At 29.3% G+C, this 24,053-nt stretch overlaps 1 protein-coding gene across 4 annotated transcripts; it reads right to left on the reverse strand.

The window, feature by feature from the left end:
* Positions 1 to 7,772: 7,772 nt before the first annotated feature.
* On the reverse strand, positions 7,773 to 14,244 carry LOC8276193 (CSC1-like protein At3g21620). 4 transcript variants are annotated; one of them, XM_048377336.1, is made up of 12 exons: positions 13,905 to 14,244; positions 13,037 to 13,386; positions 12,722 to 12,868; positions 12,329 to 12,464; positions 12,143 to 12,244; positions 11,282 to 11,401; positions 11,079 to 11,159; positions 10,300 to 10,640; positions 9,325 to 9,570; positions 8,810 to 9,134; positions 8,428 to 8,661; positions 7,773 to 8,268 (listed from the first exon to the last, which is right to left on the reverse strand). In XM_048377336.1, the coding sequence occupies exons 2-12, from the start codon at positions 13,348 to 13,350 to the stop codon at positions 8,020 to 8,022; spliced, it is 2,295 nt and encodes a 764-aa protein (XP_048233293.1). In that variant the 5' UTR covers positions 13,351 to 13,386; positions 13,905 to 14,244; the 3' UTR covers positions 7,773 to 8,019. The 4 variants fall into 4 exon arrangements, with proteins under 4 accessions (XP_048233293.1, XP_048233296.1, XP_048233294.1 ...); XM_048377339.1 differs by lacking the exon at positions 13,905 to 14,244 and having other exon boundaries at positions 12,722 to 12,873; positions 13,037 to 13,100; positions 13,226 to 13,357; XM_048377337.1 differs by having other exon boundaries at positions 13,037 to 14,244.
* Positions 14,245 to 24,053: the final 9,809 nt, after the last annotated feature.

Below are 24,053 nucleotides of genomic sequence, written 5' to 3' on the forward strand. Positions count from 1 at the left end.
ATTAGGAAGAAGCTATACGATAATTGTTTAGAGAGCACCAAGTATCATATGTTATAGAATGGAGATTTTGATTTTGAAATAAAGTACAAAGGAGACACTTATATGGTTGATTTAAAAAATCAAACAAGCTCATATAGAGGTTGGGAGTTAACAGAGATTCCTTGTCACCAATACTGTGTGTGCAATCCACCATATAGAAAAAAATCTAAAAGATTATGTTCATAGTTGGTTTAGGAAGAATAAATATAAGCAAACATAATTATTTATGATGGGTGGAATAAATAGAAAAAAATTTTGGCAAAAGAAAGAGATTGATCCACCACAACCAGCACCTAATAGGAGGATGCCTGAAAAACCTGCAAAAAATAGAAAACTTAAGGAGCATGAGATTTTAAATGGGATTAAGCTATCCACGAGAGGAAGAGTCATGATCTACCAAGCTTGTTATCAGATTGGCTATAACAAGAAGACATGTGAAGCGACATTAAATCAGCAGCCAACACGAGAACAAGAAGTAGGAAGAATAAGTAGTAGCCAACAAACACAAGAGCAGGTTGCTTCAATTATTCATGACCAGCCAACAGAGGAGCATGTAGCTTCAGTTACTAATGAGCAGCCAACACAGGAAACTGTAACATTTTTCAGATGCAATGTAAGTTCACCTTTTATGGTAGTGTTCTTTTCTTGGGCCGTAGTAATTTGTTTATATGTTATTTTTTATTTGTAAAGGTTGAAGTGTCATCGACACAAGAAGCTATTGGGGTATCACCTGCCACTCCAATTACACCTACTGCAGAGCGTAACTTCGATGGAGTAATTCCTTATTCAAGAAAACGGAAGCCGGATTATTACAGCGCAATCAATCCAAAGAGAAAACACCAGTCTAATCCACCATATGGATATGGCATTTATGTTTGACTTGAATAATAATAACATGATTTTAGATGTAAGATTAATGTAATTAGTGCATATTTACTTTTTTTTCTTAAGTAATTTATATTGATAAATACTAACATTATGTTTGATATATCATGACATCCTAGTACTAACAGAGAAAGAGTCATATCCATTAGTGGAAAGAGGAGAATTGGTAGTAAGCCAGAGCCAAGCTTCATGATAGAGAAGAGGGAAAGTTTTAAGAAATGGGAAAAGCAATTTGTAACATGCAATCTGTTGTAAGAAATAAGGAAAAAAGAGTTCAGAGAGTTGCAGGCCCAGCTAGGAATAAAAGAAAGAAACAGATTGGCAAAAACTCAGGCACTGAAACATCTTCAAAACAACCATGCTGGAAAAGACTTCTTGTAATCAGTCTTCCAATTTTTTGTTATTAATCAGGCCGTAAAAAAACTTTAATAATTGTCTACTTATTTTTAGTACTTTTGTTGATGTAAGTTAGCTAATATTTATGAACTTGGTATTATGTCTTGTTAGAACAACAATTGTGAACTTGGTACTTTGTTACTTAATATTTTATCATTAGGTATCACTATGAACTTCATATTTTGTATCTTTGGTTAGCAAATGAATTAAACAATATTTCTAGATTACTGTCTTTTATATATTTTATCTATTCTAAGTTACATGTTATTATACATATCTCATTGTCATTTTGTCAAACACAATATAGCCATAAATAAAGTATCATTTCATTCATAAACTAGAAACTTATACATTTGATAGCCATTCATCTATCACAAAAATATTCTTCTCATAACTTCACATTTCATCTATCATAAACACATTCTTCCTATAACTTCACAACCTATATCTGATAGCATTATAGTGATTTGTAAAATAACTTAACATAATCTAACATTGCCATTCCCTTATCATTTATCAATAATAATTACCAAACCCAATAGTACCTACAAGACCTTCTCTCTCACTCTACTCCTTTGTAGTTGTATTTCTGCCACTTCAACCCTTTGTAATAAGCTAGGTATTATTTGTTTGGCCCTCGAACACATTGGGGGCAATCCATTGGAAAAATACATAACCATTTTGCATAAAAATGAAAACAAATAATGAAAATTAAATCCCTTTCTTCATGCTTATTAATTGAGTTTCGATCAAATTATATGCAAACTTACATTTCGAACAATTCATAAATCTCCTTCGTGGATTTGTATGAGTCCCTAAAGTCCTAAGCAAACAAGGAATCCCACGGCTGCAATCTTGCTCTTCCATCATTAATTTCTTGCTTCTTCCTCTTATGCCTATAGCTTAATCTATTTCTATTTTTCAATGAAGAAAAAGAATCCCTAAAATTAATTTGATTGTAAATAGCTGCGAGGTATACACATTTCTAAGTTTTGAGTGAGGGTATTTAGGTCTTTTAAGTGGTTGTGCGTGTCAAATTATCCTTGTAGGCACCAAAACCTGGAGCAATGCACGTGTTTTAGGGCATTTGTAGCACTTAATTGAAAAAATTATTGAAACACCAAAATAGTAAAAATAGTAGAGTTAATATATCAAATTTGTAATTTTTCCTAATTTTTAATTCATTTAGATTGGAGTGTCAAATATTCTAGATTTTTTAATTTTTACTCCTCAGTTCTTCAATGACGGCATTAAAATCAGAGCATGAAACCCACCTTTTGGGACTGCTTTCCTCACCGTTTCTCCAAGCTTTTCCGCTCTGCATCTCATTTTTTCTGCTTTTTTAACCCACCATAACTTGTGTCACTGCCTTCTTTATAGCTTCTTTCTTCACACCATCACCTACTAATCTAAGCCACTTCTGAGCACCCACAACTACTCCAATCCTTAACACCTTAGTTATTAACTTTTCGTAATAGAACTGCTCTGCTGATACTGACCAGGCCAGCACTGGGACTCCCGCAGACACTGCTTCAAGAGTAGAGTTTTATCCGCAATGAGTCACAAATCCTCCAACTGCTCCATGTTCAAGAATAATTACTTGAGGTGCCCATCCTTTAATTATTAGTCCCTCTTTTTCTTAGTTCTTTCTTCAAATCCATCAGGTAACCAATCTTCTTCATTGTTCCTGCTTTTCTTTACAACTCAAATAAATTGTTGCCCTGAATCTTTTAAGACCCATTGCAATCTCAAGAAATTGTGAACAAAAGAAATGTGCAGTACTTCCAAAGCATATAAAGAACCGAATTTGTTTTTCTTATTTTTTGAGTTTAGCCACTCTAAACACTGATTTTCATCATGGAGGCTTCTTGCCTTGTACTAATTCTCTATCTATAGTGGTATTGTTGGATTTTCAGAACATAAAACAAACAAAAAATCACAAGATATGAACGATGAGATATGTGGAAAAGAAGCAACAGAAAAAAATCATGGACATAGTTCACTTATTCTCAGATATGTTTCACTAACAAGGTTGCTTATATAGCAAGAATTAAAAAAGCAAAAGCTGCATTAGAGTTAAATCAAAGCACCAGATTTTAATGACTTAACACACATTAATTAAAAATATAATTAAGATTTTAAATTGAAAAAGTATAAAACATGAGGAAGAAGATGGAAAGCAACGACTCTAGCCCTTTTAAGTGATTCTAATGCAAGCCCATCCACATCTTCTGAACAGATGCCAGCCAATCATGAATCAGGCTATAAAAATGAAATAGGCAAGGCAAGTCGTGGAGTTATGAAGACATCAACTATTCTCAATCAAGTATGGAAGGATAACTAGAAATCTGAACGGCTATTGGCATCAATGTTTGAGCTATTTATTACAAAAAAAAAAAAGAGGTTAACAAAAGGGATGAGGTTATATGAAAGTTGTTTTTGATGTGAATCGGTTGATTGCTTCTGGTGTTGTGAATCATAAGCCAAAGACAAGTGGGTTATTTCGAATCATGAGCCAAAGAAAAGTGGTTTCATCAATATGCTTTGATCTTTGCATCTCTCTTTATTAAAATCATAAAGGCTCTTTTCTTCTTTGATTCAACTCAAATAATAAAAAAAAAAGCATCGGTTCAAGCAACAAGTTGATCAACCGTGTGCAAAGATGGAACCAGAAAAGTATAAAACACGAGGAAGAAGACGGATGATGTGGCCTAATGTGGGTCCCACATCTTTTAGAAGTAAAAAAAATGACACGTCATCTTAAGTTAACGGGAGAATATTTCCATTTAATGAGGGGCTGAATTAGTATTTTTTTCAAAGATTAAGAGATTAATTATGCTTAAAATTAGTTTAAGTGTTAATCCACTTCTGACACAAAAAATTATGGGCAAAAATGTAACTTTCTCCAAATAAATATTAATGAGTCAATAAAAAATTTATTTTATTTAAATATAAATATATAAAATGATACACATATGATGTTTATAAATATATATTAGCAACTGCATGAACCGTTCTTATAATAAGCAATAAATTCACTTTGAGATCGATCTCTTGAAAAACTATAAGGCTACTATTACATACACTAATTATCACATCAAAATGCTAAAAATAAATCTAAACACTCTAAGTTAATAATTTACTAATTTGAGAAAGTATAATATTCATAAAATAAATAAAACAAACTATAAAATAAAAATGCAAATGAGATGATTTATAAAAACTAAATGATAAAAACAGTATTTAGTCTAGCCAATTATTTAGTAATTCCCATATTTTAACATTAAGCTTAGATTTAATGAATGAGATGGTGATGTTCATTTTCTTTTAATTACTCAAGCTAATGATATAATTAAAGTTTCTTATATCAATAAAGATTGAAGTAAAAAAGATGTTACTAATATATTCAACCTAAATATTTTCATTACAATTCTTATTATTGAATTAATATGATGATCAACAAACAATAGTAACTGAAACTAATAAAAATATAATGATAAAGAAATCATTCATCAAATGAAAGATAACAAAGTTCATACATAAATAATTAGGCTAAATTAAACACTTAGAAAACTAGCATGATATATTTAATCTAATGATCATGGTAACTAAATAAAAAGACATAAAATAAGACTAAAAATAAAAACTTCATCCAGATCCAGAATTTCTTCTTCAAGGTAGAAAGATGATTAATCCTCACTCTTCTTGGAAAACTTCTTAGATCTTGAAAGAATAATAAAACTAAAAACTAAATGTTTAGAGAAGATGAAATGTAGCTAAAATTTCCGAGAGAGGAATAATGGATAAATACGGAGTGCGAGTTGTGTATTTGGTTTCCAATACTTATAGAGATTTCTTTTATAGAATTCTCCCCTAAATATAAAAATTTTAAGAGTTATCTTCAACAATTCTTAATTATCCTAAATAAAATAAATAATTGATAATGATCTATAATTATAAAATAAAAAACTAATTAATTCTATTTTTGAACCTTATATTATTTATTTCTGAAAATAGCATTCCACACGTCTTAATTCTTGGCCTGTGGAATGTTGGGGTTTATGATAAATAAGATAGTATGGTTCTTGCTTGTAGATACATAGGGTTGTTTAGGTAATTTGTGGGAGGCGATGAAGGTAACCCTTACAATACATTGAGATAAAAAAATAAAATTAAAGATATACATACGGAGAAGAGATGAGTAATGCTTGACAACTTGTGTATAACAACGACCCTTAGTTAAGGAAGCTCAGAAGCTAAGGAGGGTAAGGTTCAAAGTGGCTAAAGGATATTAGTGTATAAGGGTATATGGTGGCTGAGTAAGATAAGATGGTAGGTGAGAAGGGTTTGGTGAAGAGGGATAGTTTCTATTGAGGAGAAGTGTCAAAGAGAATTGCTCCTCAACTTACATGGACTTGGCAAATGAAAACGATATCGGCTTGGTATTTATAAGGAAAGTGAAAAGGCATGAGCCACTTGATTGCTGCCATGTGGTGCATTCTTAGGGAAAATAAAATAAAATTTCTATACAAATACCTAAAAAATTAAGTCAATTAATTTTTATAGTGCATTTCTAAAAATTAATAAAAATACGATTAAAATATAAGTCTAATTTCTATGTCCACCAGTAAAAACACGCGCTGCATCAAGTCTCAGTGGTTGTCCCACTCAATGAATGTTAATATTTGATTTTCTTTACACATGTAATTTTATGTCCCAAACCATTTGAAAAAATAAATAAGATAAAATAAAAAGCTTAGATACATAGAGATACCATGAAAATTAACTTGCATTCTCTTAAAAAATTTTAATTGTACAAAAAATAACATTAGATAAAAACCGAATAGTTTTTAATTGTAAATTTGACCTCATCCAACTATTTTATTTAATTTTAAAATAATATGTTCTTTTACAAAGAGTTACAATAATTTTTTATTAGTTAATTTAAAAATTATATAATTAATTTCAAACTTTAACCTTTCAAATATAAATATCCACTCAAATTATATTAAATTATATTTTGCAAAAATGTATAAAATTTATTCATGATATATATATTACTATTCATTAATTGTTTCATAGTATTGAACATAAGAAAATAAAATAGAAAAGAAAAACTACTCTCTTGATAAGAGTGATAATAAAAGCAAAGAAACTAAAAAAATTAAAATGATAAAAAAAGTAAATCGAATCAGTAATTTTAATTTATTCAGATATATATATATAATATGTATAGTTTAAGTTAATATAACTAAAAAATATAAAATTATATTATATGTAATAGAAAAAATATAAAAATATAAAGCATTCTTTTAAGGTATACAATAAACATTATATATTAAGTTTATTTCAAGTATATGATAGTCTGATTTTTACTACATTTTGTTTGTTCAAAGTTTGTATCATCTTATATATATAGACATAATATCTATTTTTTTACAATCATAGTAGACATTGAGAAGAAAATATGAGATACATAAATTTTGATATAACATGCATTCTCATACTGAAAGACAACAATTTTTCAAATCTTATAGTTAACAATACATTATATGCTCCGAGTATATTATGATACCAAGTTTATTTCGAGCATACAAAGAGAGTATCATTAAAATATATTATGAGTATATTTTGAATATACAAAGAGTATCGTCATAGTAGATCCTGAGCATTATTCAACTTATACTCAAATATGTTTACATCTAAATTTTTTTTATTCTTTTGATTCTATTGACATATATTTATTCGTCCCAAACCATTAGAAAAGATAAATAAAATAAAATAAAAAAACTAAAAAGAGATCCGATTCTTGAGTAGATCACATCTCAAGTCCACCAAACTCTATTAATATTCTGATCAGTCGATAGTAAAAGTTCTGAGTGATTTTAGCATATAACTACTTAAATTGAATTCATTATATAATATATATATATATATATATATATATATATATATATATTAATTTTATTTTATTAGAAATAAAATGAAATAGCTTTTATAAAATAAAATTATAATAATTTTAGGAGTATTTTGATAGTTAATTTGATTGTAAATCATCAATAAAATAATTTTAATATTAAAAATAAATATTATTTTAGTATGAAATCATAAAAATATAAAATTATTAATTTATAAGGTAATAAAAATATAGAAAAACTAAATCACAAAATACTTGTTTGTTATAAACACAAGATATGTTTTTGTACTTTTTTCTAGATTTTAAATGCCCATAGTGCGTACATATTTTGCTTTGACTTATTTGTTACGTGAGTTAGCAATCTTCCTCCTACTTTAAAGACTTACAGCTTCAACATGATCAGGCTTATTTCATCCATTAAACAAATTTGACACGTAAACTATACCAATCAGCATGGACTTGACTCGCAGGAAGATCCTAAACTAAAGGCTAGCCTCTATCAAATGCAACAATGATTCAGACCATGAAGAAGATATCACACAAGTCTGTGAAATAGCCAAGCAAGCATGACATTCCTGAGCCTACTCCGTACTCTCCCTGTTTACAGCATCTATTCCAATTTATACCATAAACTGTTCTGCTGCATATATTGCTTTTTTTGTCCATCAGTTTGTCTATCTTTTTTTTTTTTTTTTCTACATCTACTCACTATCATCTCATTTACAAGTTGACTCAACCAAGACATTTACAGATAACAAAAATCCAAAGAAACATTTCCAGAATTATGAATTTTCATGATCTTCTGGCAGTAAAGATGAAAATGAACCACTACGTTTACTAGCTGCTGGTGTATTTTTTCGAGACTGACGCTTTGTTGGAACTAGGTCAGGCTCTTTGTCCTCTGTAGCTTCTTCTCCATCACTATCATCTCCACCTTTGAAGACTGGGTGAATATATGCATTCTGGAGAAAGCTTTTCAAGTTTAGGCTGGGTTCCCTTGCACGCTCTAATGTGTCTTTCATCATGGCCTCCTGGATAACAACAAAAATGCCAACAGCGGAAGATGAAGTTATTAAAGTACATAGTTACAATTGAAGGAATACAAACAAATATATTGTATGCTAAGAAAAAAGCTTAGATCACACACTGAACTAGAAACCAGGCGTGTAAAAAGCTCAAAGTTAACCAACCTGCAGTGGATATCTAACAAAAGCAGGTTCATAACGTCCTTTGCAGAACAAATGGAACCATATTGTTAGCACTGGTAGGGTAATGAGCAATGGGGTCGACTGAGCAGCTTGTTTTGTGCTTAACAATCCCATTAATAATAGTTGTGAGACAATCAGTGCTGTAACAATACGCCCATGGACATCAGGCCAGAATGCTGCAGCACTCTCATACTCCTGGTTGTAAACATTTATAATCTACAAGTTCAAATAAAATTAATTAAGCAAGAATTCTCAATGCAATGCCATCTTGAGTTGTCATAAAAAAAAAACTTATTTTGAAGAACCATGTAAATAGGAGACGAGAAATTGAATGTCAGTTTTGCAGTCGTATATGAAAATTTACCTGATGACGGTACACAACATATGCCAAGCCAAAGAATACTATTATGAAAGGAAGCAATATGGGAGAAACCACAGAATAGACAAGGCCAAGTAAGAAATAAAGTTGTATCTGCGGTTCGCCTGTGTTGAAACCAAGGGTTCCTGGATCCATTGCCTCTTCTCTGTCCTTTTCAGTCTTCACCAAGAAAAAGTTTTTCAAGTGATAAATGATCAAGGGCTTCAATCTTAGTATCTCCCCAGCAACTCCAGCCCACCCATCAACCATAATGTAAGTTATGAAGAAAGTTGCTTTCATAGGAATTGAGACACCAATTGTCTTTGGTATGCTGCAAAAGAAATTGCTTACTGTTATATTGTGATAATATTAGAAAATGGAACATCATGCACATGCATTCAGAAAAGAAGCAATGAATTCCAGTCACAATGCACTGTGAAAACTACAAATATAAAGATATGATTTCAAAGAAGCATCATGTTCCTACACAGGAAAACATCAATAATATGAGAAGAACGTACTCATTTGCGGACTGGTGGATAAAATTATTTAGCTGTTGAAATGCAGTTCCAGTGATTATGCTCCCAAGAAAGACATTAATAAATTGGAAAATGTAGTATCTAGTTGCAGATCGTCTCTCTAGCCCTGACAGGCTAATGAATCCTTCGAATTTAGACATTAGCATCAAAATTGAAGGTAGAAAAATAAGAAATATCTTCAAAGCAATTCCGGGAAGGAAGCCTTGGATAAATGATTTTACAACTTTCCTGCATAAAAAATCAGAAGATGTTTAACATGGGGCAGGAAAAATGATAATACACTTTCAACCAAGCAAAGATTGGCCAAAGTTCGTAGCAATTCTAAGTACATTAATACCAAGCCAAAACTGAAACATATGAGTTAATATAAAAGATTATGTTTTTAAAAGCTTAGATTTATGTAAGAATCTATACGTTTAAGCCAATGCCTTCACTAATAAGAAGCTCTGTTTGTAAGATACATTTCCCAATTCCCATAGAGCCAACTTTTAAAACCAAGAAGCAGTTCCACTGTAGAGCAGAAAAGGAATATGCTGAAAATTTAATCCTATGGTAAGTATATATCAAACTAAAAAACTGTAAATTTACTCATATCCTGCTGTCAGTTATGCTATATGCATAGATTTTTTTTCTTTACAACGCCAAGAATGGTGAAATAAGATTTATTGGCAGGCTAAATCATCATAAAGAAACAGAACTTATTAAATCATAGGAAGCAAGATAAAAAAAAATGCATTAATTACAAAGAGAAATAGCATATAAAAAACCAGGAAAAAGGCATAGCCAATAAAATTAAGCAATAGATATACATACTTCAGAAGTGATATAACCAACCAACTTATATTGCATGCCCAAACAAATCTATAGACAGAATGAAATCACACAGTGGAGTGCAGAAAGATACAGTTCATTATACTTCAAAGAAGTGTAAATGCCATTCCATAAGAAGATACTCACATTTCAATAAGGGATTTTAAAAAGGGCAATGCTTTCTCTATTCCTTCAATGTTTGCTAGAGACTGGACGAATGCAATGGGAATCATGAAAAAGAAGGTAAGGAAGAAAAATGCAACTGCAACAAGAAGCCTTCTAACTGCGAGCGAAACATATGGAATTGCCAGGTTATCCCAGTAAATGTCACGGGGTTCTGGAGCCCACTCAGTTAACCATACAGTTGGATTTCTTGATTGTTGAGTTTGTGCACAAACAGCAGCTCCCCAACGAGTTTGGAAGGAAACAAATGCAGCTGGCATGATATACTTTGGGTTGTTCACAGTGTTATCTCTCTCCAAAGAGATCTGGCAATAATTTATTTAAGTTAACATATAGTTGCAGTTATTCAAATTATGACAATAACACCTTTTGAACATTAAAAGTATCCTGGATACACTTGATTCAGGTTCGAAATATGAAGCAATGAAGATTTGATGTAAATTTCATGCATATGATCAAGTGACTATAAGCTACATAATATTTGCAAGGCTCTAGACATTGGCAGGATAAGAAGAATGTCTCAATAACATATGTGATCTTAAAAAGAACAGATATTAACTTAAGAAGTTGCAAATAATTCCTATAATAAGTCAGACTTCAGGATGATATACTTTGATTAGATATAAAATTAGAACAAAGAAGTGTATGTGCATTACAGAAATTGTCAAGAAAAAAGGAAAAAAGAAACTCATAAAATTTTGCATCTAAATTGCAGCGCACGAGACTGTAAAAGCGCCACGTACTTCTTTTGATAGTCTCTCAATCTCGGATGTATAGTAATCAATTGCATCTACACTGTCTCCACATAGGCCAAGAAAACCAGTCTGCATGATGAAGTGGAAATTCTCATTCTATGTTAGTGATTTAAGAGTTTGAAACTACAGTATATCATAATTTTCTTTAGAGTAAAGAAACGTGTTCAAAGCATCAAAACCAAACCCCATACCTTCACTGAAGGCTTTCTTGATTGATTTCTTGAATACTTGAGCTGATAGTAGTCGAGCCAATTTCGCATCTTTTTCTTCTTATTTACCAACTCAGAAAGTTTGTTAGCATTGTAAACAACCTGCAACAAATGTTCAACTTCTGAGAAGAAAGAAAAAATAACATGATTTGGGTTATAGTATCTTTTGAGATTACATGACTGATTATTTATATAAGAGTTAACAAGATATGGATATGTAATCAAGAGAGGGAAAAAATCTACATCAACAACTATGGCTGCGCTTTTTATGTAAGAGTTTAAAGGGTCGTAAAAGATCTGGCAACTGAGAAATTTTCTTTCATGAGAATGATTAGTGAAAGTTCACAGTTACATATTGCAGCTAAAGCTATTAGGCACAAAGTTAGTGAAATGGAATCGTGTATATCTAGCAATAAAATCTACATCAACAACTATGGCTGCGCTTTTTATGTAGAGCAGGAAGGCCCATCAATTCCTTCCTTCTTTTTCCTTTTCATACAAGTTATCTCACAAAACCTAACCATGGTAAGGAAGGAGGGGTACATAAATACACATCCCATTGCATTCACCAGAATTATAAAAATTGACTGAGATGGTCAAAGAATGTAAAATTGCTTATACCATAATATCTTTATTTGTAATCACACAACATGGTATCTTGAATCAACTAGGCTGTTTGCTAGGCTTTCATGACTAGACCTAAATCAACTAAGCCTTATAAGTATATAAATTAGAATCAACCGCCCTTCTGTGCCATTGCAAGGACTCATGTGAGTACTTGTGCATGTTCACTACATATTTTTTTGCATATGAAAAATGTAACAAGAAAAAGAAAATCAAAACCTGGTGAGTGAGAAAGTGATCTGGATGATTGACCAGAAAAAAATGTTCTACTAGCTCATTGACTGATTCATCAGGATCTGGCGGTACATTTCTAACCAATACCTACACCAAAGTACATTAATCATGTAATTTTTTAAAATTGATGCTACAAATGACATTAGATTAATGATACAGAGTTGATCTTACTGTAAACTGATCAGGGCGCCGATGTTCTGATGCAAGAAAATGCAACCTCATTGAAGCCACTATCTCATACTCCTTTTTTAACACATAGCATGTCCAGAATGAGAAGGCATAAGCCATTACCAAATGAGTCCAAAATCTGTATCCAAAATTATAATTACAAATTGAACTTCATTCTCCCCGTAACCAAGTATTGCTAAAGAATTGTAATATTACAAATACAATTTTTAAAAGGAGTTAAAAATTATAGTACAGTTCAATTCTGCATTCCATAGTGAAAAACTATGTAAACAAGTTCCACAAATTGCATATCCAACTGCAGGATATTAAAGACAATGACATAAACTAAAAAAAGATAACAACACAAAGAGCTTAGGATCAACAAATCTTTCATACCTGCTTGATCCCATTGGGATATTTGATATAGAGAGCTTATCCAAATCACTGTAAGTTAAATTAGAACGCTTTAAAGTGCTATTTGTCCAATTAACTGGCACTAGGACTGTAAATGCCACAAATGCGATAGGAACAAAAATTTTAAGCCTGCACTTAAAGGAGGAAAATAGACGGTAGAATCAGTAAAAGAGTAGCTATATACACCTGTAAAGAAATAGAATTGTACAAGTATAAGAGAACTCAAGTTAATGATGCTTAATGAAAAAAATTATTCTATGAAAGAGAAATTTTTGCTCTTTATCCAAGAGAGCATACCCTGTCAAGTAAATCCTCAAGTAAACAGCAGAGTCCAATCCAGCATGGTCAATTAGCTCAGGTTCTGGCATTTGCAAAGCAGCAGGCATCCAATTCAGAAACCTTAAATATGATCTAAAGTCCAAATTCACTAACTTTCCACCAAATGTTCCTGTCCTTATAGGACTGCTTCTTAATCCTTTAATATACCATTTGGGAAAGTAGACCCTGTCGTTGACTGGTTGAATCCTAAGTATAGCAAATGCTAAGAAGAAAGCAAATGCACCGAGTATATTGATTGCTGCTGCTACTGCGATATCACTTAGTGTTGCCATATTTCAAATTTAGAAATAAATAAGAATTTCTATTTCCTGCAAGGAAAAAAGGCAGAGCCTTAACAAAATAAACCAGCTAACATTAAAAGGAGAAAATGACATAAATGAATAGGAAACTAAAATTCTTATCAGATCAAGTGTATGTTGATGAAGCAATCACATTCAATAAAGCCGGAGAAAAAAAGAAAAACCCAAGGAAGGGGCCCAATGAATAATCGTTGCCTAATGATCTATTAGAAAGAAAAAACAAAAGAAACCCAAGAAAGAAAATTAAAACAGATTGAGATTGAGAATTTGGTTTGTCTTGTAAAAGCCCAAAAGTAAAAGATTTTACAATCACATGGCACTGCTACTCAAACAACCGACACAATCATCCTCTAAGTGTCAAAATTCATCAAGCGAATTAAATCTAAATTCTCTAAAATCAATCAATTTACTTTGCTCAAATTAAACTAACATCAACGTATCTGTTCTTTTCCTCTCCATCTCCTCAGCGACCAAACAATCTTAGAAAACAAAAGAAAAAGCAAAAGAAAAACTTTACAAACACTCACCTGAACAATCAAGAAAAGAAAAAACAAAAAGCAGCTTTTGAGTTCAATGAGAATATATAAACAGGAGAAGTAAACAGAACATGAAAGAAACTGAAAGTGCAACTAGAAACTTGGCACTTTTGGTTTGCTTCATGAAAGGAGGAGAGAAAAGCAAATCAGGGAAGAAATACAGATTCCAACTTCCACTTCTTCCTTTGTTCATATGATACTATATATTATCAACTACAATATACAGATATATGATCACGAAACGTCAAAGAACCCAAAGACAGAAAGAGAAAGAAGAAGAAAAGGGAAGTGAGATGGCAACTGTTGACGTTTCCCCTTCTTATTAAATTGTTTGCATTATTGTCGGGCTTTTATTAGTCTTTTTCTTTTCTGTTCTTTTTCTTTTTTGTGTAACAAAGAGATGAGTTATTTTGGCACGTTGCAGCATCAAATCTCTAACGGCTATGTATTTTTTTCAAAAAGTAAATGAATCATATATGCATATTCAATCCTCTGAACTTTATATTTTCTAGGATCCAGTCCCTCAACTTCATTTTGGTACAGTTAAATCTTCAAACTAAGTTCTTTCAATGAATCCGTTAAAATTAGTATTTTTAAGCCTCTGAAATTTACTTCTTTTTCCTTTTAGCCCTAAATTTTGTGATTTTGTCTGTTAAACTCCATAATCCATTGGATCTTTTCCTTTTTCCTTTTCCTTTTTCTAATATTTTTTTCACTTGGTTTTGCATAAGTTTTTTTTTTTTTTTTTCAATAAGATATTAACCTTTCATATTTTTTCTCAATTTAAATCATGATTCTTTTTCATCTTATGATATTTTATTTTAAAGCAATTGATTGTTGAAATCAAATTTAGTAGTAGAATTATAATTTTTATTCATTTTTTTATAAAGTGACGCAGTTGATTCTAAAAATATTTTTCAATACTTTCAAAGAATAAGTTCAAAAGAGTATTTTCAGTTAAATGAAATTAGTTTCTGAATTTTAAAACTTTAAGACATCTTCTTTTGTAGAAGATAAATAGAAATCTTTATAGAAAAACAAAAGTGAAAAATAATTGCAAGTAAGCATATTCAATTTATTCTTGGTTTATAATTTTCAATTCATACTTATTATTAGTTCTTATCATAGTTATGAATATCCTCAAACTTTCTTTAACAATTGCCTAATCAATGGAATTTAAAAATCTAGAGGCTCAATCAATAAAATTGAGAACGGCATTGGATGAATGGATATTAAGAAAGGATTTTAATTCTAATGAAACTGAAATATTGAGGATCCAATTGCACAAGAGAAAAGTTGAAGAGCTCAATTCTAAAAGCACAGAATATGATTGTGATCCGGTAGGACAGGGAGCAGAATAGTCAGTTTTTAAGCTGTAATAATCAAGAATTACAGGTAAGTTTATAAGTAGCATTAACCAAGATTTTTTTAAATAACCAAATATAATTAAGAAATAAAGATAATTTTTTTTTTAACTAAATTGATAATTCTTCCTTTCTGGATAGATTGATTTTCCTTTCATGCATGGAAAAATAATGGCAATTATGGATCTTCAGTGATTTTGTGACAGCAACAATATTTTCCTTATATATTATATCTTAAATGACAGTAATTATTTTTCTGAAATAATCAGAAAGCTATTGAATGCTTTTCATATTATATGTTACTTATGGGGTTCAATAAATTCTGGACAACACAGTATAGGATAAGCATTAGCATTTTTTAATCATATATCCTGAAATTAAAATCATAAGATCTTAAAGGAATAAAGATCAAAATTTAGGCTTTATCTAAATTTATAGATTTTTTTATTTAATTTAAAATTTAAATTAATCTTATTTTAAAATAAGAAAATAATATTCATTAATTTTAATAAATTAATTAATAATTAATGAATTTATAATAATTATTAGAAATTATTTAAAAAAATTAATATAACTAAATAATAAATAATCTTTATTATTATATTTCTGTCATGACTGTTTTCATATCTGCTATTTTCATCGCCCGCTTTTTCAATATAAAAATAATAAATTATCAATTCAAAATTAAAAAATAGTAAGAATATGAATAAATAATATATCATTTATTTATTTATTTTTATATAATTTAATAAAATATCTTTTATTATACATTGAATAAATATTCAATGTTGTTAAAAATAAAATTAATTTAAACAAAACACGTGACAAATTTAAATTAAAATATATATAAATTTTTAAAAAAATGATAAGTTAAATAAAAAATTAGCAGCTAAATTAAACTTTATTCCAATCTAAAAAGAAAAAAAAGAAAAGCATGTGAAAAGTGATTGGTTTCTCCTAAAAAAACAAGAGTGATTAGTTAAACGTGCTGGCTAGCATTTGGCTTTGATACTATAAAGCGATCATTATACATCTCTGGTTGGTAAAAGTCGGTGCTGTCAAACCTCATCAGTTTGCAAACATCATTAAAAATATTTGAAAAATAAGCTTATATCTCTTTCACATGCCTCCAACTAATCTAGGATCTAGGCTTAGATTAGGCATTCATCCACTTTGATTATTTCAAAATTACCACTATTAATACTGTAATTAACATAAATAGCACCCCAGCTGGATTAATTTTTAAATCAGTTTTTTTACCAATTTCAATCAATTGTATTTTCAAAATCAATTTCAACCAATTGAATTACCTATTCATTCTCCCCAAGCTTTCAATACGACCTCGTATATCATGTCTATTTTGGTCATTCACATCAACCTGCGCCCGTTTGACGCGCTTGTCAGTCACGTAAATTGTCCTTCCCATGCCACTAACAAGTTTTAAAAAAACGGCGTCGCTGTTGTGTCCATTTTTCTGTCATTCCCACTTCAGTGTTCAGACTGGACATACTACACATTTACATATTCGCCCTCATGAACATGCACTCATCATCGGTCATCAGCTTGTTTTAACATTAAAAGGAAATACTATTTTTAAGTTATGAATTTGGCTTTAAATTTTCAAGAAAAGATAGTATCAGAATATCATTAATCTCGAGTCTTAATCGTCAATAAAATATATAAAAATAACTACTTAATAATACAGAAATTGTTAAAGTAAATCCCTTAAATTTAAAAAATATATAAAAAAGGGTAATTTAATTTTGTAAATTTAGCTTTGCTCCAAGTAAAATTAATAAAATAAATAAAAAAATAAAATATTTGATTGAAGATTCTAATTGTACTATCTAATAATTGAAGCCTTTTAATGGATAAAAAAAAATTGAGATTGTAAATTGTGATCATAAGTGACTTAGTGAATTATAGTTTTCATATTGGTAAGTAAAAAAGAAAAATAAGATTAAATAGTATTAATAGTATAATAATTATATATTTCTGTGTGTGTGTGTCTCTCTCTCTCTCTCTATATATATATATATATATATATATATATATATTTGTTGATTATATATTTGTTGTCAATCAATTAAATTAAGTAAACGTATGGATTTATATATTTGTTGTCAATCAATTAACTTGTTTATCAAAGAACTTTTGATTTTGGATTTTGATTTTATTCAAAATAAATAGATATATCCGGTCCGACTAAAAAATATCTTATTTCCGATTGATGTTTCAGAAAAATACTTTTTACAAAAAAAAATTTGTAATCCTTTTGAATTTTAAAGACTTTTAAGGTAAAAAGCAGATAAATAGATTTTTTTTTCTTTATAAAAATAGACTTCTCAAAAATAATTCATAAAAAAATTATAAAATTTGATCTTTTTGTTTTTTATTTTTAAAAGTAAAAAATTAATAAACTTAACCTCAAAAAAGCAATTAACTACCGAAAAAAATAACTATCAAATAGTAGTTAACTTTAAGCATTCATACTCTATTTTGTTAAAGTGATAGAAAAAAAAAAGAAAGAAAAAATCAAAGGCTCAAACAAATGGAAATGAATAGCCATCAATGAAAAAGTAACAAAAGTACCGTCTTTTCTATTTTTCTATAATCGCATTTATACTCTTAACTTCTTGTTTTCTTCTTTGGTTGTTGATTTACCTATTTGGGATTAGATAATAGAGTTTAAAGTTGAAGCATAACTATACATTCATTATTTTTTCAAAAGTACATAGTTATTATCATTTTATTAAAAATCTTCATCAACAATTTAGTTAAAAAACTATTGCTGCCCAATTTCATCCATTTAAATTTGAGATTATTCTTCATATTGTTGGCATTTTGATAAGGACTTTACTTTATTGATAGTGCTTATTATATTGTTTTAATGTCTAATATTTCTTTTAATAGTCAATTTACCATAGTTTTTGAAGAAATAGATGATGAAATAATCTACTTATTATTAGCTTTTCTCAAGGCTGTATAAATAAAAAAAATTACAAAGAAATAATCCTATAATAAAGCTATAATTCTTCAATTACATATCTTTGATTATACAAATCCAATCCCTAATTATAGCCTCAGGTCTTTGATTATATAAATCCAATATTGTCTTGAAATTAGTAAGTAAAAAAGAAAATTAAGATTAGATAGTATTAATAGTATAATAACTATATATTTTTGTGCCCATATATATATATATAAAATTATCTTCGAATTGTTTCAATTAATTCTAAAAGCTATTGATTATTTTGGTTCTAGTCTTTTTCAATATCATTTTTCAGTTCAGACAAACATCACTGAAATAACCTATTGGGGTCATTTGGTATTACACCCGGTTCAATCCTTTTTTTTTTAATTGGGTTTACATATTTGTTTTCAATCAATTAACTTATTTATCAAAGACCTTTAGATTTTGGATATTGGTTCTTTCAAAATAGATGGATATATCCGATTTACCGAAAAAAGTCTTATATCTGATTGATGTTTTAGAAAATACTTTTTATAAAAAAATATTTGTAATATTTTTGAATTTTAAAGGCACTTTAAGAGAAAAAGCAAGTAAATAAATATTTTTTTCTTTACAAAATAGGCTTCTTGCAATATTTATAAAAGAATAACAAGATTTGATTTTTTTATTTTTAGAAAATCAAAAAAATTAATAAACTTAACCTCAAATAAGCAATTAACTACCAAAAAAGGTAACTATCAACTAGTAGTTAACTTTAAGAGTTCACACTCTATTTTGTTGAAGTGATAGGAAAAAAAAAAAGAGAAAATCAAAACGCTCAAGAAAATGGACATGAACACCCATCAATGAGAAAATAACAAAAGTGCCGTTTTTTTTTTTTCTCCAACCGCATTTGAACTCTTAATTTCTTGTTTTCTTTTGTGGTTGTTGTTTTTCTATTTGGATAGGTAACAAGGCTTAAAGTTAAAGCATAATTATACATTTATTATTTTCCAAAAGTACATAGCTATTATTATTTTTTAAAATATTTTCATCAATAATTTAGTTAACAAACAATTGCTATCCATTTTCATCCATTTGAAGTTGAGATTATTCTTCGTATTGTTGACATTTTGATAAGGATTTTACTCTTTTGATAATGCTTATTATATTATTTATGTCTGATATTTCTTTTAATAGTCAATTTATCATTATATCATGTTGGTGGAGATTCATTGTGAGTCTGTCTCTACCACCTAAGGTTAGAATTTTTGCTTGGATTTGATTCATTCTCATTTAAATTTACTTCAACATTATGCTCTTCAGCTGAGCTACGGTAGATGTGGTTTTTGAGTTTGAAACATCTAACCATGCTATATTCCTTTATACATTTTCTATGGACATTTTGGCTCTTTCCTATTGCAAGTTTTGTAAGGTTTCTGCACTTGGATTCTTTCTTGGAGAAAGTACAAAAACATTCCTTCTTGTTCATGTGCTTTTTCATTCAAGAATATATGGTTCTTTTCTTGTCATTTTAGAATTTATGATTTTATTTCTTTTTCACTTTAGTATAAAATAATTTATTTTTCGTTACCATATTAAATAAACATTTAATTTCTTAAAAAGGTAAATAAACATTTATTTTCAATAGTAGAATCATTTCTTAAATGATTTACTATCGAATTGATTATTACAATACTTCTAAAAAATTATTAATTTATCTTAAAATTATTTCCTCTTATTCCTTGTAAAATTAGAAAATGCATTTTAATTTTATTAATCAAGAATCATTATAGTTAGTTATAAGATAGATTACTTAATAAGTAATTTTATTATTAAAAATGTTTCATAAAATTTTAATAATATTAATAAAAAGAGTATTAAACTGAAAATAAAATGAAACCACATGCTCTAAAATGAAAAAAATAAACTACAGATTTAAATGAAAAAGTGTGTAATCATAAGATACTTTTTTGTACTTTAAATTCTTCTTCTTTTTTTGATTCAATGATTTGTATACGGTCTTATGTAAATCATGAAAATTTCAAAATTTTCATTACTTGATATTAATCTACATGGTATAGATGTAACTGTCACTTGTATGAAAAGATTTAAGCTCAAGTAAGTTTGTTTTATCCTTCATGTTGTATTATTGTGCAAGATTTCTAGGTTGTCGGTATTATTGCTCATTTCTCTTGTCAATGATAGATAAGTAAATACATTTATTGTACCACTAAGCATATTAGTTAGTTGTATTATCTAGCTTATAAGTTAGTATTTGCTAACTTGTGTAAATAACTTTTCCTTCTTCAATGAAATATCATGAAATTCTTCACAAATATTTCTCTGAATTAGTTTATTTCATGGTATCTGAGTAGGAACTTTCTTCCAATTTTTTTTCTTTTCTTGACTATTAAACAGATCTAACCCATTTATAGAACTTTACTATTTATTGATCTCAATCACTTCTTCTACTTTCAAAGTCATTAAAATCCTATTTTTCACTATGGAAGAACATTCTACAACAATTAAACAAGTTTTAAATTCTAAATTTCTCTCTCTTGAAGATCTTACTTCTCCTTTCTACCTACACTATTCAGAAAACCATAGTTCAATAATTGTTTCATTTTTACTTACTTCAAGTAATTATTCTTCTTGACAATGATCCTTTTTGTTATTCGTATCAATACGCAACAAATAAGGACTCCTAGATAGATCTATACTAAAACCTCAACCATTAGATGATTTATACTTACCTTGGTAAGATGTAACAACTTAATAGTAGCCTGGCTTCTTAAGTCTATTTTTGAGCCAATTATAGCAATTGTTTTCGAAATGGACGATGCCTCTAAGATTTGGAAAAAGTTAAAGGTTCATTTCTCACAATCATATGATACAAAACTTGCACATCTCCAACATCTTCTGTGTAATATTTCATAAGGAACAAAGTCTGTGGATTAGTATTTTATAGAGTTGAACAGTGTTTGCGAAGAACTTAGAAACTATAAACCTTTGCCTCATTGTCGTTGTGGTAATTGTGATTATGAATGCTTTTGATATTTTTCTAAATTGCAACAAAATACTATATTTCTCGATTCTTGATGGGATAAATGAGGCTTATCAAGGTACTGGGTCACAAATTATACTGATAAACCATATCCAACACTAGATCTAGCATATAATATGATTTTGAGAAGGTATCACAAAGAAAATTGTAACTCAATATTCTCAATTTCTTAAAATCTGTTGTCATGACTGTTAATAAAAGAATATATCCCCTACTTCTTATGTTAATATTATTACTTCCAATATATGGCATCTTAGACTAGGATATCCCTCAAATGATAGAATGTAATTACTTCAACCTGTTATCTCAGATTGTAATGTTTCAAATTATGAATTTTTTTATGTTTGTCCTAGAGTTAAGCAGAAAATATTGCCTTTTCTAATTCATCATAGCAATTCTATTTCTTGCTTTGAAATAATACATGTAAACATTTGAGGTCCCTGTGCAACTTTTGATATTAATAGCAATCGATCTTTTCTTTTTATTATTGATAATTTCTCCAAATCTACTTGGGTCTTTTTTATGAAGTTTAAATCTGAAGCATCTCATTGGATTCAACAGTTTTATCAATTGATTTGACTCAATTAAAAACCTCTATTAAAATCATCAAATCAGGTAATGGTCTAGAATTTATCTTACCAACCTTTTATGCCCAAACTGGTATCATACACCAAACTAGATGTGTTACACACTACAGCAAAATATTGTGGTTGAACGCAAACACCAGCACATATTAAATGTTGCCAGAGCCCTCCTTTTTCAAGCATCACTTCCAACAAAGTTCTAGGGTGATGCAATCTTGACTGTCACCTTTTTAATAAATAGAACCCATACTCATTTACTTGAAAACATTGCCCTATATTAAGCTCTCTATCACAAACCTCCATTTTATAATCACTTGAAAGTATTTGGATGCTTATGTTTTGCTTCAAATTAAACTCTCTCAAGAATTCTAGATCCAATCCTTATTTTGATTGTTAAAGTATATAAGCTTATTAATCTAAATTCTCATAAGTCCTTTATTTCAAGGGATGTTCAATTCTTTGAAAATACTTTTCCCTACAGTACCATTCCTAATTGTTTTACTTTTACTTCTTCTTTTGTTCTTTCTCAATTCCTTACCTCCAGTACTCGTATTTTTTAAGACTACCCTTCTCCATCTATTTCCACCTTTTTACCTTTTAATTCTGATATTTCATCAGTTTTATTTATGCATGAGGATATTGCATCTACACACATACCATCATCATCATTTCATTAGCATGATCATTTTGATCCTTCTTCTTCTAGTTCTTCACCACCTTTATCCATTCTTTCTTATTCATTGCCTATTGCTTCTAAGAAGAATTTCTAATTGCATTCTATCATATCTTAATGATTATTATCATAGTCTTAAATATTCTTATGCATCTTCTATCATGTCATTATGTTCCACTTCTCATCCTATTCAACATTCCGTTTTGTATCATAAACTTTCTACTTCATATAAATACTTTATTCTATTTATTTCCTCTATCTTTGAACAATAATTTTATCACCAATCTGTTAAGTTTGATCATTGGCAGCAAGCTATAAAAGAAGAACTCAGGCCTTAGAACATAACCAAACTTGGAGTGTTGTTGCTTTGCCCCTTATGAAATATGCAATTGGATCAAAATGGGTGTATAAGGTGAATTCAATTTTGATGGCAGTATAGAGAGGTACAAGGCCAGGTTAGTAGCAAAGGGTTACACATAAAGAGAAGGTTTTGATTATCAAGAAACTTAGAGTCCTGTAGCTAAACATACTATAGTTAGATTGTTTCTTTCATTGGCAGCCATTAATGGTTTGTTCTTTTCTCAACTTGATATTCATAGTGCCTTTTTGAATGGTGAATTATCTGAAGAGGTTTTCATGGATCTTCCTTAGGACTATCATCTTTAAAGAGGAGTATCAAGGTGAATCTGATAGCACTAAGTTGATTTGTAGATTACAAAAGTCACTTTATGGGTTGAAACAAGCATCTAGACAATGGAATGCTACGTTTATTGAAGTTTTGTTGCATAATGGTTTTAATCATTTTAAAATAGATTATTCATTATTCATCAAGCAAGTTGGAAATGACTTTATTTATTTATTAGTACATATAGATGATATTGTTATGGCTAGATTAATAAGCAGTTACTTGATGATTTGAAGAATACCTTAAGTAAAAGCTTTAAGTTAAGAGATCTAGGTGACGTAATAAGGTACTTTATGGGGTTCGAGATTGTAAGAAATAGAACTGGTATTACAATATGCCAAAGAAAATATGTTATGGACTTGCTAGAGCAGTATGGATATTTGGGTTCCAAATTGAATTAAAATTTTCAAATTGAATGAGACTATTACTTTGTTAAAAAAAGGAAACTACTTTCTAAGCTTTCTCTCTTGTCTCACCAATCTAGTATTGCCGTATAAGAGAATTGTCTTGCTGGGTGGAATATCTTTGACGGATATCAGATTTACTAAATGATCCAACTATCTACAGACCACTTATTAGAAAGTTTATGTACCTAACACTAACAAGACTTGATATATCCTATGATGTTCATATTTTGACACGGTATATGAAGAAGCCTATAGGTGTTTACATGAAAAAAAAATCTTAAGATATCTTAAGAAATCCCCAGGTCAAGGAATATTCCTATTTGCCAATCAAAATTGATTCTTAATGCTTATTGTGAGAGTGATTAGGCATATGATTTTTAGAAATAAGAAGGTCCTTGACTGGTTAT

This window comes from Ricinus communis, chromosome 7, assembly GCF_019578655.1.
Source record: "Ricinus communis isolate WT05 ecotype wild-type chromosome 7, ASM1957865v1, whole genome shotgun sequence".
NCBI lineage: Eukaryota > Viridiplantae > Streptophyta > Magnoliopsida > Malpighiales > Euphorbiaceae > Ricinus > Ricinus communis.

Bases quoted from the DNA above. Each gene is read 5' to 3' on its own strand.
- LOC8276193 (XM_048377336.1), bottom strand. From the start codon at position 13,350: ATGGCAACACTAAGTGATATCGCAGTAGCAGCAGCAATCAATATACTC. The intron at 12,869-13,036 runs GTATGCTCTCTT...CTTTAAGTGCAG, and splicing joins TTGAGGATTTACTTGACAGG to GCTTAAAATTTTTGTTCCTA. The intron at 9,571-10,299 runs GTGAGTATCTTC...TTTTTTATGCAG, and splicing joins TTAAAATCCCTTATTGAAAT to GAAAGTTGTAAAATCATTTA.